The sequence below is a fragment of the Schistocerca gregaria genome, chromosome X, assembly GCF_023897955.1.
Source record: "Schistocerca gregaria isolate iqSchGreg1 chromosome X, iqSchGreg1.2, whole genome shotgun sequence".
Classification (NCBI taxonomy): Eukaryota; Metazoa; Arthropoda; class Insecta; order Orthoptera; family Acrididae; genus Schistocerca; species Schistocerca gregaria.
The window spans coordinates 752837020-752857456 of NC_064931.1; the positions used below are offsets into that span (position 1 = coordinate 752837020).

At 39.0% G+C, this 20437-nt stretch overlaps 1 protein-coding gene across 1 annotated transcript in view; it reads right to left on the minus strand.

The window, feature by feature from the left end:
- Positions 1-20437, minus strand: part of LOC126298769 (mitochondrial-processing peptidase subunit alpha) — a 114128-nt gene that overhangs the window by 52763 nt on the left and 40928 nt on the right. Inside the window, exons 5-6 of the mRNA XM_049990222.1 lie at positions 14760-14862; positions 6311-6403 (exon numbers count right to left, since the gene is read on the minus strand). Of these exons, the coding sequence (XP_049846179.1) occupies positions 6311-6403; positions 14760-14862 (196 nt within the window). The remainder of the gene's footprint in view (positions 1-6310; positions 6404-14759; positions 14863-20437) is intronic.

The window sequence follows — 20437 nt, forward strand, 5'->3', positions numbered from 1 at the left end:
CGGCATGTGTATTGGCTGGGCATAGATGGAGACATCACACAGCTTATTGCCACTTGCACTCATTGTGTTCAGCAACAGGTGCCCCCGTGCGCATCTTTTTTCCCCTGGCTGATGCCGCAGCACCTGTGGGAGCATCTACATGTTGACTGTGCTGGGTCCTTCCTAAGTCAGTATTGGCTCATTGTAGTGGACACTTTTTCCAAGTTTCCTTACGTGGCACATTATCCATCCATATCTGCGGCAGCTACTATTGGCTGTGGAAACCAATAACCGTCCCTAGTTTGTTTCTTGAGAATGTGCATCTTTTTGTCATGCTAAGAGTGTTCGACATCTATCAGCACCCCCGTTTCATCCTCAATATAATGGCACGTCCAAACGCATAGTTTGGACATTTACGACTCAGATGCGGAAGTATGTCTTCGGCAAGTCCCCTGTAGCTGGTTTAGACCATTTTTTGAGTTAGTACAGTTTCACTCTGGTGGGGACAAAAACTCAGACCAAGCAAGGTGGCGCAATGGTTAGCACACTGGACTCACATTTGGGAGGACAGCAATTCAAACTTACATCCGACTATCCTGATTAAGGTTTTCCGTGATTTCCCTAAATCACTTCATGCAAATGTTGGGATGGTTCCTGTGAAAGGGCATAGCTGACTTCTTTCTCCATCCTCCCCTAATCTGATGGGACCCATGACCTTGCTGTTTGGTCCCCTCCCTCAAATCAATCAACCAACAAAAGCCCAGCAGAGCTGCTACATGGACGCCAACCACGGATCCTCCTCCTGCTGCATCTGACACTGCATCTGCCTGTATCGCCAGCTTCATGACGGTTCCAGCTAGGTGTGCCTATCTGGGTTCGTGGTTTTGGCTGCCGGTCGAACTGGGTTCCTGTCATCAAGTGTCACTGGGGCCAGCATCTGTGCATCAGTCACACTTCTAATGGGCAGTCCGTCACTTCAACCAGCTGTGGCCGTGCATGGCAAGGTCTGTTCCAGAGGGCCCATGGCCTCCCCTGACCCCGTCACTGCCGATACCTGTTCCTGTGTCACAGAAAGTTCGGTTCACACCATAGTTGGGGCACTGCTTGGCAAATTGCTGTCTGGGTTCCTGCCTTTGCCCCCACCCCTCAACTGCCATCGACTGTGTGGCTCCCTCTGCCCTTGACACTGCAGCCACAGCCACTGCCTCCGTTGCTGGGTTCTGTGCAGCTGTCATCTCCACCACACCCACTGATGCCTCTGACACCAACCACTGGCCTCGATGAGGAGTTCGCTATGGAGATGCCACCACTGGTCCTGCCTTACAGCCTCTCACGAGGTATGGACAACAAGCCAAACCACCCATACTCGCTAGTGACTGCCCACTACATGTTACAGCAGCCACCATCATCAGTCGACGAAATGGATGCCAGCACCATCATTGGTGTTTTGTGGACTCGTAATCTCAGTGTTTTTATGCCTAGTGTTTCTATGTACATATGTGGTTTTTTCACCCCCACAGAAGGGAGGAGTGATGTACCTTCACTCATGATGCATGTGATTTCAGTGATCCATACAGTTCACCAGCCCGCTTATAGAGGCCACCTGGGACGGTCCCTGGCACACTCCAGTGAGCCACCAAAGAAACACTATTATTTAAGTTATCGTTAATGAGTGCATGACATATTCTCTAACCCGTACTACTGTTGTATAGTCAGTGTGTTCAGTAATACGCACAACCTGTACTTCATTATATCTTACATGTTGGTCTACAAAGTACTATATTCCATAATTTGTGTTTATTCTTGCTATAGCATAAATTCTCATTCATATAGCACTTCTCCCTTTTCTTGGCAAACCACAGCAGTTATTATATTGTATCAATGAAGGCAGAAGACAGTAATGACTGTATGATGAGAATGGTAAGGGTGTTCAGTCAGTACGGTGGTGTTACACAGTCCAACCACTTTTAATGATGTTAGTGGTGGCACATTTAATCTACTGCTTACAACCTATCTACAGATAGTGTGGCGATGTCATTGCTTCTTACGTGCAACAACTCTGATTACCCTTCACCTATTTCATCCTGCTCTGCAAGCTAGCAAACAGTATGCACTGACAAGCAAACAAGAACACTTGCCCTGCCTTACTGCCTCATGTTCCACTCAAGAACAAGAGGAGGATGGACCAGAAGCTCCTAACATTTGAAGGGAAACACCCATCAATCTGACCAATCTAATATATGAAGCACCTATCTCATTAGCACCAACCAGACACAAATGCTGCTGAAGATGTTCAGTTACTTCTTGGGTGAAGGGGCAAAATATCACAACAGGGTAAAGTTGTAAATAATTTTTTGTCTAATATGAACAGTGTTGTGAATTGAATACAAGCTATGGAATGGGCCATGACATAATCCTTTCCAAATGAGGTCATTGTTTCCTTGTTTTACAGTTAATGGCGGTAATGTAATGGTGAATGCCAGTTATTTTCACCCTTGACATTATTGATTTTACCTCTATTTAATGATTTTCTGGTACTGCTAATGCAGCATGTAACTGTGTGCATTGATGATGTGAATAATTAAATGCAAGCTTCTGTCCGAGTGAAATATGAAGTTTTGCCATAGCCCTAAACTGTGTACCACTTCTAGCAAATTAACAACATATTATTGCAATCATTCAATTTTCTGGCAAGTATACATCCGACTGTAAAACATGCTCTACAGCTTCTACAGAATGACATATGAAAAATTTAAGACTACATACCACCTTTGTAATGGTGTAACTCTTGTATGTTACTTTGTGAGAAATTCCATCACTCCTTTACATTTGAATACTGGTAGAAAATAAATTTAAATTTGCCCTGTGTAGTTGTAATACATATTTTGCCATTGTTTCATCAAATGCATACTTACAGATTGTATCTGGAATTTTTCACATAGTAAGTAATTACTGTAAATACTATTAGTCAATGCAGCTTGCTTCACACTATCTTGCCTGTTTTAGTTTCATTTATGTACTTGTAATGATTATTTTTCCACCTTGTTTCATAAATAATGTTTTTACGTACAATATCACCATTAAACATTGCTCACACTGCAGTAAAATCAAGCACCACTGTTTGCAAAATACACCCCAAAATAAATCTGTAATTGACATCTCTTGTATTTGGCATCAATTTGACTACTTTGACTTAAAGAACATAATTCTCAATTAATGAGTTATCAATTATTCAAAAATGACTACAGAGTTCAATCTTGCAGATAACTGCTTAACAAATTAATATTAACATATTCTACGCAACTGAAACTACAGTTAATAAGCAGGGTCTGTAAGTCACAGTTAGTTAAGTAATTAGGTGCTTCCACTTTTCTGAAATAATCTGACTATTGGTTATTTGAATAAATAGGTACTACATTCTGATCCTCATGTATCTGACACAGATTAACACCGTTGCATAGCAATGACTAAGGAAAGAATGCCATCAAAGTCCCATTACATACATAGCAAGAAAGATGTTTGCACAGTACTTGTACTGATTCAAAAAACAATTATATATAAACAGGCATGTGGAAAATGTTTGGCAACACAGTGATAGTCAATGGACTTCCAGGACAGGAGCTGAATTATCCTACTAAATTCACTACAATTTTGATTAAATATTCTGAACAATCTGTGCCTAATAAGTGACAGTGAGTTGGAAGATTTGAGTTTTTGAATGAAAAAAGATTATTTTATGAGTAAATTACAATGTCTCCCATCATTTGCATTGTGAGAAACATCTTCTTTCAGCCTTTGCCTCTATTACAGGTATGAGAAAATAAACACTTTCTCAATACCTCGCTAGCTGTGTGCTGCTGTAGTCAAATCCCAGCGAAAAATAATATGAAGTCAAATTTTTTCCCCCTCTTCTACTGTAATTGAAATCAACCACAATGAAATTAAGTAACAGAATCCCAAAAAGCCCTGGAGTTTTTACTGCATTCTGTGTAGGTCATGAAAGTAGCTTTTCATAATCATCAGATAATTTTTCGTTGCTTGTTTTAACAATTTTTTGAATGATGGAACTGGCAGGACAGAATGCAGTGGATGTTCGCCATATTGAATATTCATATTTACCTTCAGTATTCATCTTTACAGCAGTGGCAGAACAACCGGCCAGAAAAGCTGGCAACAAAAAGCCAGTTACTGCACGTGTAAATCTGTGCTAAGTGTCATAATTTATGAGAGACCTACAGCATGTGTGGGGGTGGGCATGAACAATGATATGGTAGACTGCAACACTTGTTCACCACCTCCTACATAGTGACAGTCTGACATGAATCAGCAGCATATTGAGAGTCTCCACAAATTCTAGAGCCATCTGGCCATCTGTGTCACAACATTACAACTCAATACTGTGCAGTCTTAAGGCATCAACTGCAAACCAACCAGCTCAGCACCATGGAACAGCATTAAGAAGGCGCTGACATGCATGCCACTGGAAAGAGCGGGCAGTGCCACACCTCCAGGAGGACAAGAGTTCAGTGCCCACTGTCAATGCTGATTTAACCAGCTACTCGTCACTAGTCTGCTCAGTGTGGTCACAGACTTCGAGAGCATCAGTATTGAGTAATAGGAAGCCAATACTTAGCCTGCACTATGCGAGTAGTAATAGCAGCTAAGGAACTTCCAAGTGGGAGGCATAGGAGCCACTTTATAAAGAGAAGTTATGATTATTTTCTTTCTAAAAATAAAGTATTGTAATAATTTGAAAGTTTAATGAATAGATCATTTTTGGATTCGTGCTGCTGGCCATCGCAACTTCTCTCCTTCCTTGTTTGTATCAGTGCCCACTCCCACAGTAGCTGATAACAGATACTTCTCACATGAATACTTTGTTAGCATAGATGTGTTGCCCACTCATGTTTACAGTATAAGCACTGGATGTGGTCCACAATTGTGAATCACATCTGGTGAAGATTGTCTTGCTAATTCCAGTTACCTGTAAAGTACAGGCGAAAAACACTGCACAATGGTTAATGCCACTTTCCATTTCTACCAAAATAATTTTTGGTTTTAGTGAACAAGAAAATTTTATTTATGAAATGGCACATTTCCACACAACATGGGTATGACACAGTACAGCGAGTAAACACAGACCAGTTAAGTTCAAAGTGAGTAATACCACTTTTGTTACAGATCTTCTTCTTCTTTTGCTGGTGCCTTGTCCTGCAGTTTCGCAGGGTCAGCATGGCTAGGAACGGATTTGGCAAGGTTAGTTTTAAGGGGTGACCAGATGCCCTTCCTGCTGCCACCCCGTACCCCCCGGGACAGAATGAGTGTACTGCAGCTGTCAGCGTGTAATCCATAGAATAGTGCGAACGTGTTCAGATGACTGTGAGTCGTGTAACTGAGACGGAACGTGGGGACCAGCTTGGTATTCACCTAGCGGGATGTGGAAAATCACCTAAAAACCACATCAAGGCTGGCCAGCACATCGGCTGATGTCAGTAATCCACCAGATGGATTTGATTCGGGGCCAGTGCACCTACGCAAGTCCAGGAAGCAGCGCATTCGTGCTCTCAGCTAACCTGGTGGGTGCTTGTGTTACAGATATGCTATGTTTTATTAAAGCACAGTTTTGTCATGAGCTTTTCATGGTAAGTTTTATTTCATTTGTATTAGTACAGTGCATATTTTAATAGCACTTTCCGTTAGTTCACTGAACACAACAGTAAACATAAGAGGGAAATTAATCATCAAGAATACATTCTTTCACATTATCTGAAGCAGTCTGTGAAGGCTCAGGGGGTTTACCGATTCTGCGCCTGTAGAAACATACTGATTATGAATTAAAGGTGTTGTCAAACCAGGTTTGAAGTACATTTTTGTCTGGGAAGTAATTTTGTTGACTGTTGTTCAATAAGGAGCAGGAAAGGTAAGCATTTGAGAGCATAAGATCAATAGAATAAGTGTATGAGTGATGACTCCAAACAAACTTCTTGATAGTTTTGTTTGTGAAATCAACAGTGTGTGTTGTCGTTAGTAGCATTTTTGTCAGGCTTTTTCTTATACTGTGACTGAAAGGTATCTCAGTTGTTGGCAGCAAATACCAGCTGCCATGAAAACATCCCTAGGGATGAGTTCGTAGTGCATTTATGTGTGTCAGTCATTTGGATCATACAAGCTACTACTGATCCAACACAGTAGTGGTACACACAATACAAATATAGACAACATATTCTTGTTTCCCTAGTAAAACCACCAGGAAATACCATGAAATGTAGTCTTACTTTAAAGTAGAAATGAATAAAAAATTAATATATATATTTTTTTAAATTATACTTACAGCATGTATCAATTCAGTCATGTTTTGGTCCTGCTCAGGTTTTGACATTAACGTATCTACATCGAACCTCACTGCACTGATAGCATTTCTCAACTGTAAAGAAACATCACAAGAGCCATGTATTTTGAAATACTGCAGCACTATTGGCACAAAAAATAAGAAAATTAAAGGTGTTAAAACTCCACTTACAGTTATCAATTACAAACAAACAAGTTATTTTATTTTATTTTATCCCCCCCCGCCTGAAGGGTGGCGTTGCCTGCAGGGGGAACAGAAAGCGCCAGAAATCAAATTATGGAGATGCCACAGTTGTATACAACTTTCCTTTACTTTGCATGTTTCACTTGTGAGGCGTTAGCATCTTCAGAAATGTAGTTGCCAATGGCCTCATATCAAATACAGTGGAACTTCGATTTCACAGTCTCCAATTTTACGTTTTTTCCTAGTAAGATTTACTTGATTCTATGTTCTTACTTGAAGTCTCACTTTACTTCTTCCTATTTTTTCTTTCTACTGACATTTGATTTGACTAAATGAATTATAAGCGGTACAAAGGTCAGACAAATCGCACTGTGGGTGGTGGTCACTGCGGAGAGGGGCGACATGAGAGAGGAAATACTGGCATAATCCACTATTGGAGTTGCCGACACAACTTGCAATGTTTAGCTTCACCGCGCAATGATGTTAGGTCAAGTATGTTTCACACTACTTTTTGCAGGAACTGACTTAATTATAACGTGGTTGCACTGTAAAGGCAACCAGGAACAAAGTTATCGATTTGTTGATGTTATAGCATGAAATTGATGTTTATGGGTATGTTAGTGACAGGAGAATCACAGTTGTAGCAAGAACTCTTTAGGGGAATATGTCTGTGATTGCATAATGTGCGAAATATTTGTGACAAGGAAGAATAGAATGTTTTTGGTCATCTTTTCACTTGCAGCAATTTAAGCTGTCCTCTTAGGCTCCTCCCTCACCACACACTCAGAAATCGCCACATATCTGAAAATAAACAGTGAAGTATTTGTGACAAGGAACAATATGAATTTTATTGGTGCCCACTAAACTCACAGGAATGTGAGCCATCCTCTTAGGTTTCTGTCTAACCACACACTCGAGAATCACCACACATTCAGAAATAAACATGCAAGTATTTATTTCATCCTTCATTCTCTAACCAGACAGAAATGTTTAACAATATCGAATATTGCAGAACGTATTTTATGACGCTCGTAACGAATGTGGTAACCATGCTAATTATATATATATATATATATATTGGCATGTAGCGAGATGCAAACTAATAACCTCCAAGTCAGCTAACCATGACATTATCTATTACACTACAGGTTTCTCATCTGAACTTAGTATTGTGCATTAGTCATCATAAAATATCTTGAAGACTTACATTACTGATGTTTTATTAAGTGATATTTAATGATAAGTGTGACATATATGTGATATGCTTTCAATTTACCGTTGCTTTGAAACAGTGTACTGCCCACATACATCACACTCTACAAAGGAAAAAATGCACACAGTTCACACAGGGGTCATTCACAAGTGCTCACAAAAGTTGATAGTCGAATGCCCAATAGTGACATCACAACCGCAAAAAAGTAGTGTGATGCTGCATCCACACTGCCACTGGAAACATGTTTCTGTTGGAAACATTATTTCCTATGGTGTATCACATCTGTTTCTGCCTGTTGTTCCTTGTATCTGTTTCTGTCCACACTGGCTGTAAACATTTCTCACTCTATTCACATTGTCTGCAATGCTATTTGTTGCATTGTTTTCTTATTGTCTGCCACGTCATGTCTAGAGACGAGGGAACTGTAATATGTGCTGCTGCATTACTAATACTCGAAAGTTCATGTAAACATAATGAAAGATGTCATCTTCGTTCATTCTCTTTTTTATTTATTTTTCGTGACTTGTGACTTGGCCAAAAACACCTCAGTGTTTTGTAGTTTTACAGAATAAGGTTGCATTTATCAATGAATTTCTTCACTGGTTTTAAAAATACGGTATTACTTTGATGGAGAGTTTGTGTAGTGGTTGGTAGTAATTGATAAATTCAGATTAGACATTGTAAGAAATCAATTTGTTGGTTTGCATACAATCATTGTCTCTGTTGAGTGAGAACTTACTATAGAACAACTTGTGGGGAAAACTTCCAACATATGGGGACTGAGTAGGGAAGACAGCTCTAGTTTCTGTAATTTCACTTGGATATCATCATAACAATTTTGAATTTCTGGCATATATGGTATCAACATCTCTTAAAAAAAAGATAGAAATTTCAGGAAAGCAGTTACAAACAACTAGACCAGTTATTAGCTTTAGTTTTTTGTCGAAGGGAGATTCATTCCCGTCAGTATTCTACCAAATATAACATCAGTTTTCTGCAGAGCGTCTTGTTTTCTTGCTGTTATTGTACTGCTTGCTTGATATAATCCACAAGCAGCCATCAGCCTGGTACAACAATAACAACTCTACAGTCTGCTTCCTCGCCCACTGCATTTTTTTTTAACTTAGTACAGCAAGATAAAACAAAACACCTAACAACTCTATACAACAGACGACACAATGCGACATGTAAACATACACTTGCACCATGCTGCACTAACATGCAGAAGCTGGCCTGAAACATTGGTTCCATTGATCTGTACCGACACTACTACAGATAGATGTTTCCCTCTAGAATGAGATTTTCACTCTGCAGCAGAGTGTGTGTTGATATGAAACTTCCTGGCAGATTAAAACTATGTGAAGGACTGAGACTCGAACTCAGGACCTTTGCCTTTCGTGGGCGAGAGCTCTACCAATTGAGCTACCCAAGCACGACTCACGCCACATCCCCACAGCTTTACTTCTGCCAGTACCTTGCATACAAAAGGCAAAGGTCCCGAGTTCGAGTCTCGGTCAAGCACACAGTTTTAATCTGCCGGGAAGTTCCATATCAGCACACACTCTGGTGCAGAGTGAGAATCTCATTCTGGAAACATCCCCCAGGTTGTGGCTAAGCCATGTCTCCGCAATATCCTAATATCCTTTCTTTCAGGAGTGCTACTTCTGCAAGGTTCGCAGGAGAGTTTCTGTAAAGTTTGGAAGGTAGGAGATGAGGTACTGGCAGAAGTAAAGCTGTGAGGACGGGGTGTGAGTCATGTTTGGTTAGTTCAGATGGTAGAGCACTTGCCCGTGAAAGGCAAAGGTCCTGAGTTCGAGTCTCAGTCCAGTACACAGTGTTAATCTACCAGGAAGTTTCAGATGTTTCCCTGTTTTGAAAGATGTTTCCAAATGGTGTCCACATCAAGTAGCTGGAAACATGTTTCAGGCTTAGTGCATATGCGGCTTGAAAAGTCTGCTGGACCGAATTAAACTGCCACTGGCTACAAAAGGGAAATTCACGCCACCACATGTTAGATTCCACTGAACTTCACAGTTTTCAATTTAATTCATAATGTTCATCAATTTTTGGTTTTTTCTGGGTGGACACAAAGGAAAGATGTCTCAAAAACACATGTTTTGATGTGTAATCTGTGGTCATAGCATGTCGGAAAATAGCTCAATTACCTCGTACCCCAATAACAATTTCAATCTTTTGGTGAGTTTTTACTTGCTATTCCACATCTGTGATTTTTTAAGAACTGGTGAAATTCATTGCCACAAATTATTGCATAAACATTGTATTGTACATTTACTTTCCTCCACTTACAGAGATGTTATACAACTGGTGATGATTATGATTTTTAATCACATCTGTCAATTACACTTGTTTTTGCTCATATTTTGGGGGTTTTAACTTTTTCCTCGATTCTCCATTTTCCTCAATTTTATGGTTTTTGAGTCTAGACCCCACGAAAGTGTAATATAAGTGTTTCACTTTATACGTGGCTGCATACAGCACCGATATCACACATTTAAAAAAATGTGTGACCTCAGCACTGTACATAGTCAGACATATTTGGTATGTGGCCATTGGCTATTAAATTTCTGAAGATGCTCGCATTTGATGAGTGAAATGTGTAAAACAAAGGAAAGTTGTATGCGACTTGTGGCTGCTCAACAGTTTTATTTTATTCCATCATCCCAAGTATTTGTTTTTTAATAATTGCATTGATAGATGCAATGTGGAGACGCCATCTATGCAGGCTGACAGCAAAGTTAGATAAACTTTGCATTTAATTACCATATTTACTCGAATCTAAGCCGCACCCGAAAAATGAGACTCGAAATCAAGGGAAAAAAAATTTCCATTATCTAAGCGGCACCTGAAATTTGAGACTTGAAATTCAAAGGGAGAGAAAAGTTTTAGGCCGCACCTCCAAATCGAAACAAAGTTGGTCCATTGTAATATGAGACACAATTTAGGTCGAATGAATGACGATACAGCTTCAGTACTTTGGTTCGAGTCATAAGCTTGACAATTAAGCTTTACCAGGTAGCCATTGCTATGAGTCAGGCGCTCCGTGCGTATTTATATGGGTACCCTTCCTTTTTCACATGCTTCATCTGGTTTGAATTGATTGCTTATTTTTCTTTGATCTGATGAGTGCCATTCTCTTTGTTATAGGCGTTTGTCACTCTAAGCTGAAAATAAATTACTGTGTCAGGCATTGTTTGTCGCATTCTGATAATGAGTGTTTACGACCTGTCGCCGCTCGCGGCATGGCTTGCTTTTGTGCATGCTACCGCCGCTTACAATTTAAAAAAAAAGTGAGGATTCATCTCATTAGCGAAACAATGGCAAGAGACTGCTATTTCTTGTTACTTACACTGCTGCTTTCTTTGATAATGATCAACAGGAACCAAATAATAGACTGCGTATGATAGATGTTCTGAACGAGAATTTAGCGAAAAATTTTCTACGTTTGAAAATCTTTGCAGACGCCTCTTTTGTACATTACATTCTGCACAGAAATTAGTCATCGTACATTTAAAAATTTAGTCAATTGCCGTGCTTCATTTCTGACTATATCACTATTGGGCATAAGAATAATACGAATATAAACATGACATGATATGATATGTATATTCTTCCATGTTTGCTGTTGTCTCACACTAGTTTCGTAGTTTATTAGGCAGACAGTATTTAAATGAGATAGCAGCAAACACAAAAGAATACATGGCAAAATGTTTGTATTTGTGTGATTCTTGTGGTGAAGAGAATACTGCATGTGATTCACAATTCATAAAAGTTCCTATTAGCAACCATCTCTTCTCACAGGTAGAAAAAAATTCAGAACGCAGAGTTGGCCATATTGCCAAACATCCCAAACAGTCTTGCCAGTCGGATTTTCGTAGTAAATTTAAATGCTCCTACATTCGAAGATGAACAATATGGAATTTGTATTTACTTCTTTGGATAATGTATGAAAATGCAGTGGTCAAAACTCGGGGCGGAGAAAAAAGCTCGTCCTCCACCTATTCTTTTTAAATTTACTTAGTGACGCAGAGGTTTTGGCGCCAGTATTTATCTTTGTGCCTGAAAAGCATGCCTGTGTAGCGCTACACATATTCAATGGCAGAAGTTAGTTGTGGCGGCACCTAGCAACATTTTTCAGAACTTCCACCTACTTTGCACTCGATTCTAAGCCGCAGGCGGTTTTTTGGATTACAAAAAACCGGCAAAAAAGTGCGGCTTAGATTCGAGTAAATACGGTATACATTTTGGAATTTAAGATATCAAACAGTTGCAATTATTGTGAAAGCTGTATATTAAATTTTAAAATTTAAACAGCCATGACAATACTTCAATGAGAATGACATTTCCATAATTTATGGCCTGCTTAACTATCAAGAAGAATTCATTTTTCTTACCCTTATAGGTAAAATACTAAGTCACGCGTTTAAGGGATTCCTCCTTTACCACGTATCTACATTATGTAAACCCTCATATTCTTCAAAATTGATGAAGTGGGTGAGGACAGTAGACTGAAAAAAAAACTGATATTCATGGCCACTTAACCAGACAAAACAAAAAATTATATATGACCCTTATCAACAGGTCCCTGTACCAAAACAGTACTTTCTACATGGGAGTCAAACTTAATAACACATTTCATAAAAACATAAATGTAACTATGAAGGCCAAAATCTTTGGAAAATAATTACTGTCCTACTTACAGCATTACTGCTTTTACTCAACTGAAGAATATTTGAAGTTATAAAGCATAATATATAAATACTTAATGTATGGAATGTATTATTTGTAATTTTTAATAAGCATCCATACAAATCACTGTCACCTGCAATCTTATAAATTCATTTATTCAAGCTGCTCTTGTCAACAACAGGATCTATACAATGCAATACAATGACTCTACTTCCAGTTAGCATGTATACTTGTTAATGCTCACGATATTGTCTACAAAATCACTTTATTAAGTAGAAATGAAAAGAACCAAACAAGGAATGAGATCTATTTCATAAATGAATTTAAAGCCTCTACAATAGTTTCTTGCCCTTATAAATAACCACAGTCCAGAAACTAAAGAGATACTACATATTCCATGGTCAGCAGATTTTTCAAAATTAGTACATTTAGCTTAAACAACTGCCTTCCCATACAGATCACAAGCCACAATCTGTATTAGGAACAGGAAAAAATTGTTTTATGTTATTGACAATTTCAGTGTTATTTTTTGCCTGTTTTGCTATTCATTTCAGATGGCTTATTTTTCAAGTAGTGTATGTTCTTATTTTTCTCTTATTTCATTGTTTATCAGTGTTATGTTAAGAATGAAAATATACCTATAAGTTTAATTTACTGACATCAGCACACACATTTATGTACATTATTAAAAAAGAAATTATTTATATTGATTCCATTAACTCTAATTAATTAAAGAAAAAATACTTTACACCTATACATTGTTCAAAGTTTTTCAAAAGAAAGCATTGTCATAACTTCAAAGTTCTCTTCAGAAACTATATACCACCAATCCTTCAGTACTTTGCTATGCTGAGAAAGGAGGCATTTGGAGCCTAAATTTGAATATGGAAGACAAACTGCTTTCAGCACACCACCAGACATTTCACCACGTACACATATTCCGCACGCATGGAAAGCTGGTTTTCCACTAAATTATGAAGGGGTCTGTATCCCTTATTATGAATGGTTCTGTATGCCTTCATAATATATTACACAGTTGAAACTTGCCATTCTAGGCACACAACAGACTTTTTGTCATGTCAGCATTAATAAGAGATCATTGTCATCCCAGTTGAAACAAGAGCTGTTAACACTGACATAATTCATGGAGCTATGGCCACAAGAGTTGCTAGCCTAATTTGAAAGTGCAACACAGTGCATTTCAGTGTTTCCTTCACTAGTGCCTGAAGTATTAGACCCTTCATATTTCTACTATATTCATTCACAATAAAATCATTTTCCCACATTAATGAACCAATCTTCACTTTTTAACTTGGAATATCGGTAATGTTTTATCTGGCGATGTCAGATTTCCCAATGTTTTTGCCCAAGAAATCATATAAAAAATGACTCACTTTGAAGAAATGCTTAATATGGTGCAAAGTTTCTAGTACAAAAGTATAAATATAAAAATCACCAAATACAGCACTTTAGCTTCACAAATCAACATCGAACTCATCTGTGTTTCTTCCATCAGACATTCACAGGACACTCAATGTTCTGCAAATGTGTTCCTCCCACACAAAAAACACTATTTTTTTTACTATTTTGTGAATGAAGTTTGTGATGACATAGTGATCTATTCGTAGGCCACAGCCAATGTTAAGTTGAAAGATGTCGGATGCTGTGCTAATATGCAAACTGTGCAAAACTGAGGTGTTGTATTTGGTGTTCTTCATATTTATACTTGTGTATTATGAAAATATCTAGTTTACCCAATGCACTGCATTAAAGATATCACAAGAATGCATCATTTTTTGTACGATTGGTTGTGCAAAAGTGTCGGGAAAGTCATGTCAGTGGCTAAAACTGTTACTGGAATGTAGTTCATTTGATGTCACATCCAAAGCCACAATTCTTAACACAGGACATCAAGTGTTACTTTGAAATTATATACAATTCTCATAGTTGAGAAAAAAGTCAAAATCAAATTTAAATATTCAATAATTATTGGTTATCAGTGTTAATAGACTGCTGCCTGCAGACTCATAACTTTTTACACAGGAATGGGAGAAGTGCTAAATTTTGTGGAATTCTACAAAAACCAGCAATTTCACATTACATCATCACAAATAATCAAAGATTTCATGTTAGCTTTTGCTTTATCATTTACACAAAATTTCCCTGGTCTCTATCTGTAATGAACATGCACAGTTTGAAATGACCTACAAGAATTACAGTCAGCAGTGACACGATGCAAGAGCAGAAGTTACGGACGGCTAGGTTAGGCTAATCTAAAATATAAAATAGCGGACTAATAGTGAACTGTGTGCTAAAAAATATTATTACCTCCGTTTCTGTGATCTTCGCACGAACTACTGTTTCAGCCAATATTCGAGTAACAGGATCTACAGATTGGCTTTCTGCAGAAACAGCATACAGGATAAAGTCCCTAAAAACACAAAATGATTACAGAGTATTTCAATTCTTCAGTTACGCTGTAGTAGCACTGTGCTCTTTGCTAATTTAGCCTGTTCCTCTTTGCTTTTTAGTTTTTATCAGTTCTAGACCATCCTACTTCAGACTGATTCTAGGCTTTAGCAAAACTTTATACTCGGAACATCAATGAAGAGAAAGAAACTATCCACAATTTTAAATAACATTCATTCCAAAATTCGTAAGTAGTTTTAAGAACTGATCAAGTGCTGTTAACGGACTTTCTGTAGTTCAGGAAATGTGACACACACACACACACACACACACACACACACACACACACACACACCTGTGCAGCTACATTGTGCCAGCTGGACACAAAATGCCAGAATTCCAGTTTGGCAGGTTGACTAGGGTGAGGGGTTGTGGGAGGGGGGGGGGGGGGGGGGGGGAGCATAGGAGAAAGAGGCAGGAAATGGTGGAGGGGTTGGGAAGGCATATCTGGAAGTTCAGAGCAAGACAGCACATGTGCAGGATAGGAATGTGAGAGGGAGAGGCAGATGGTGCTCAGCCGAAGAATGTAACAAATGAGGAACGGAGCAGTGACCTGTGTGGTGCTCGATGATGATGATGATGATGATGATGATGATGATGATGATGATGATGATGATGACGATGATGGGTGGATTAAGAGGTGTTGACAGATAGAGGAAGGGGAGACTGTTGGCCAGAGGGAGTGCGTGCAGTGGTTTAACTCGGCTGGAGAGTACAGCTAATATGATCATAGTAAAAATAATTTTTTTCACTTCACACAGAATTGCTTAGCCACCTGCCATTTTTTGGGAAGTTCCTCCTATCAACAAAATGGAAGAGATGAGACAAACAGTTGCACCACTTCCAACGTAGAGAGATATTGTATTGCATGAAGTGCATTGCAATTTTGCTAACACAGAATATAGCAAAGAATGATATGGGCAACAGTTTGATTTTAATGCCTCAAATTGTGATGGGATACGGAACTTCTGGAAAAGCATCCCCTCCAATTATGAAAAAGTGGGAATCATTTCTATATGTGGCAATCAAAAAGTTTCTGCCGGAAGGTGTCCCTGCAGCATATATGCAATGTACCGTGGCTCCAATTCATTTATATAGACACTGACATGTAGGCAAAGGAATAGTGTGGCATTTGTGTCTTTCTAACGTATGTGTAGTATATGTGGGAACATGTACTATGGTAAAGTTATTACCAAATGCAGCCAAACAGGACCAACATGCTGTTATTCTCTTCTTGGCTCCCAAAGGACAAACACCAGTAGACATCTGTCAGAGAATCGAGAATATGCATGGGGCATCACATCTGTAGAAAACCACCATTGTGGAATGTGCACCAGCCAAGTCCTGTGCCGACCACGATTCGACACATGCAAGTCCCCGTATCACAAATGCCATAATGCAGAAATTATGCCAATGCAAGTAGGAGACATTGGAGCACTCACACTATAGTCCTGATCTCCCCATCCCCAAGCCATTATCATGCCTTTGGTCACTTAAAAAAGGCCTTGAAGGGTCGACGATTCCTGTCAGATGAGGATGTGCAGCAGACAGTTATGGATTTCTAAACACACCAGGACACTGTGTTTTACCAAATGAGTATTTCCAATCTGGTGTTTAAGTGGGATGATTGCCTTAATGCTCGTGATGATTTTGCCTGATTGGCATACCAATTCTGAACAGCACAGCCTTCAAATGGAAACTTTCTGATTGCTCCTTATATTTACACTGCCTGACGAAAGACATGAAGCATCGAGGGGGTGAGGAGAAAACAAAATGAAACTTAATGGGTTGTGAGGGTATGTGACGTTATTTCAGTGATTACAAAATCAAGTGACATTAACAAATAACTTGGCAATATAAGCCATCTTATAAGTGACATTGCACCACCACTTCGCTGGCCTCAAAGCTTAGGCTGATTCAGTTGCAAACAGCATCTTATAGCCATTGTGTCCTCTCCTAAGGCAAGCTGGCCCACAAATGTTATAACTGGTCCTTGATACCCTGGACACTGTTACTGGGAGAGAGTTGATGTCCAAGTTGGTCCCCCACGTTCTATTACGGACAGATCTAGGGATCTTGTTGGCCATGGGAGTACCTCAACATCATGCAGACAGTGCACATACACACATGCCATGTCTGAATGTGCACTGACCTGTTGAAAAATAACATCACACTGCTGTTGCAGCAGAGGTAACACACGAAGATGCACGATGATTATGACATACTGTTGTGCTGTCAGAGTTTCCCCAACCACTACCAGCCATGATGTCAAATTATACACAATGGCTCACCACACCTTGACACCAGAAGTAACAATGGTGTTCCTTGCCAAAACATTAGAAGAATGGGACCTTTCCCCAGTTCACCACAGCACTTACCGAAGGTGGTCATCCAGGTAGTGCACAACTGTGATTTATCATTGAACTCAATGCAACACCATTCAATAGCCGTCCATTTTTCCTGGTCACGGCACAACTCCAATCACAGTCATCTGCGTTGTGGTGTTAATGGCAGCCTATGAATAGGATAGTAATTCCCTAACGAAGAATGTGCAAGGGGCATCATATCTGTCAAAAGCCACTATTGTGGAATGGGGCACCAAATTCTGTGTTGGTCGCAATTCAATACACGCATATCCCCATATCACAAATGTTGTACAGAGATGATGATGTTTGGTTTGTGGGGCGCTCAACTGCATGTTCATTAGTGCCCATACAAAGTCCCAATTTTTTCACAATCCACTTTCACAAATGATGATGATGATAACAATGAAAGCATCCAGTCCCTGGGCAGAGAATATCCCCAACCTGGCCGTGAAACAAACCCGGGATCCCGTGGTCCAGAGCCGGCAATGCTAGCCACTAAACCACAAGTTGCGGACTTGTAACAGAGAAGTAGCCAACTCAAGAGGGAGATATTCAAGCAGCCAGCCACAAGCTTGGGATGACACAAATAATTACATAAAAAGTCAATTATTTGTTCTCAGATGGCATGTGCAGATGTAAAGGGTTTATGAAGTGCTTGGTGCACAATATAGCGATCCTCCAGTTATGTGGTCAGATATGGTCGAGCAGAACCTGGACAATGATAGTATGCCTTTCCTCAAGTTCCTGGGCAGTCCAATATTGGGCCACTGTCACATCAAAATGACCCACAAATCCGGGTATTACATGATTTCCAAAAGCCATTCAAATGGAGACTCACAATGAGGACACTTTAAAACTGTCAGGTGCTGATAACACTGTCTCACACAGGTACACAACACCCCCATGTCTTTCACAGTGATCACTCAACATCTGATGATGTTCAAACTCCTTATCTAAAATACCAGGCCTGGTAATAACACTAAACATGGACAACACTACTGCACTCTGGTGGGCAAGGTACCTGTTACCAAAAATTTCAACTCTATAATCATTCACATATCTACCTTTGTTGTGTACGAAGTTGAACTGACATCCACTTCTGAGTGCTTCACTTTTTTGTCAGACAGGTTATTTTGAAAGGACTGAACAAGAAAAATGAAAATTTTAGAGTTTAAGATTGTCACAAGTGCTCAATCACAACCCCCTAGTGACTTATGGACATTGTCTACAGTACCTGAAAGGGACTGGATGCTCTGCAACTACTCTTAATCTAAGATGTTTTGAAACTGAATAAAACCAAAGACCACTTTGAAAACTGGTTACAGTAAACTGTAAATAGACATTATAATGATCCAGGTGTACACAGATGCATAGTCTCAAGGCAATATGTACTAGTAAAATTGTCTCGAGGTTTTTTTCAGCCGAGTACTCCTCAGCCAACAGCACATGGATTTTAAATCATTTGATGCACCTGGAAGCTCAATAGAATTTTATCAGTTGTTACAGGTTTTCTCCACTTGATAGTATATCAAGTTTTCATATTTGTCTTATTTGAGATTTGACAACAAAGAAACTTGTCAAGCTACAAGAGAAAATGATTATTTCGCACCAACAGACAAAACTTGGGAACAGTTGATTCATAACTGCACAACCAGGCTCATTTGTTATGATAGATATGCAACTGCTGGGTTTTTGTGGACAATGTCCTTTCCGCATGTATATCCCAAATAACCCAAATAAACATGGGATCAAAATAGTAATGGCCATGACACAAAAACAAAATAGACGTGTCTCTCTGTAAATTTTATGTAAAGGAAATGACAAGGACTCTCTTAGGCTTAAATACAAACATCATAGTAGACAACTGTTTTACCTCATTGAAACTGGCAGGTGATCTTTTAAAGTATAAACTCACACTGGCTGGCACCAGTCATGCCAACAAATCTGAAATACTGAGCTACTGTTCACAAAAAACAGAAGTGTAGATATGTGTATGTTTTGCTTTGATAAAGAAAAAAAACCAGTTTCACATACAGCAAAATCAAATACAATAGTTGTTCTGCTGCAAACTGCTCATTACCAGTTCACTATCTGTGGTATTAGTAAGAAACTACGCATAACAGAGGATTAAAATTCCACCAAATTTGGAGTAGATATGCTGGAACAAATGTGCAGCACCTATTCATGTAGTCAGAAGATCAGAAGATGGCCACTATGTGTGTTTTATGGCTTGATAAATACTTGGTGTGTGAATGCTTGGGTTATCCAAACCCACAATAATCAGCAGCAGAGAGCCAACATATTGCCAAGAAAAGACTTTCTTACATGCCTGGATGAAGAACTTGCTAAATCCTGGATGACAAAGAGGCTAGAAACTACCAGTCTACAAACACACCTTTGAGTAGCCACACAAGGTGTCCTAACTAAAAAGTCACCATTGCAAGGGAAAGAACTACCTGCCACTAGCAACAAAACTCTTGTCATATCTGCCCTTAGGCTTTGTGATCTAGGATTAAATTAGTAAGGGCATCAGTCATCTCATCTTATGATAGTGTTTGTGTAACTTGCACAATAAAACAGGTTTTTAATTCAATTGCAAAATTAAATACCTAAAAAAGTTATCAGTTTTGTAATATTTGCTTTCTTTATTTCTTCTAATTCCTCTATAATATGATTAATGATATATTTCTTGCTTGAATTATTTTCACTCCATGATGGCTTTTCACTGCTATGCCACATTGGAATAGAGCAGAGTTGATATGTTTCAAATTTTTACAATGAAATCATGGCCTATTTCACCTCATGACAAAATCATTAATTCAAAATAAATTCATAATAGTGCTCCCAAAATCAACTGTTTTTGTATTATGAACATTACACATATACACATATCAATACAGGGAGACAAAAAGAGAGTCACGTGAAATCTACTGTAAGAGCAAGTTACAGACATATTACATGAGATGGCCATGAAAAGTCTTGAACATTGAATGATGTAAAACTTTCTGGAATACCCCCATTACAAAAAACAGAAGATTCCTGGGACGTATACTGCAATATCAAGGAAGTTGAATAAAAGTAACTGGAGTGGACAACAAATACGATAGGAACTCTGCATTAACATGAAGAGTAGCAGGTGAAAAGGCCGTATTAATGTCAAGAGCTGGTGAA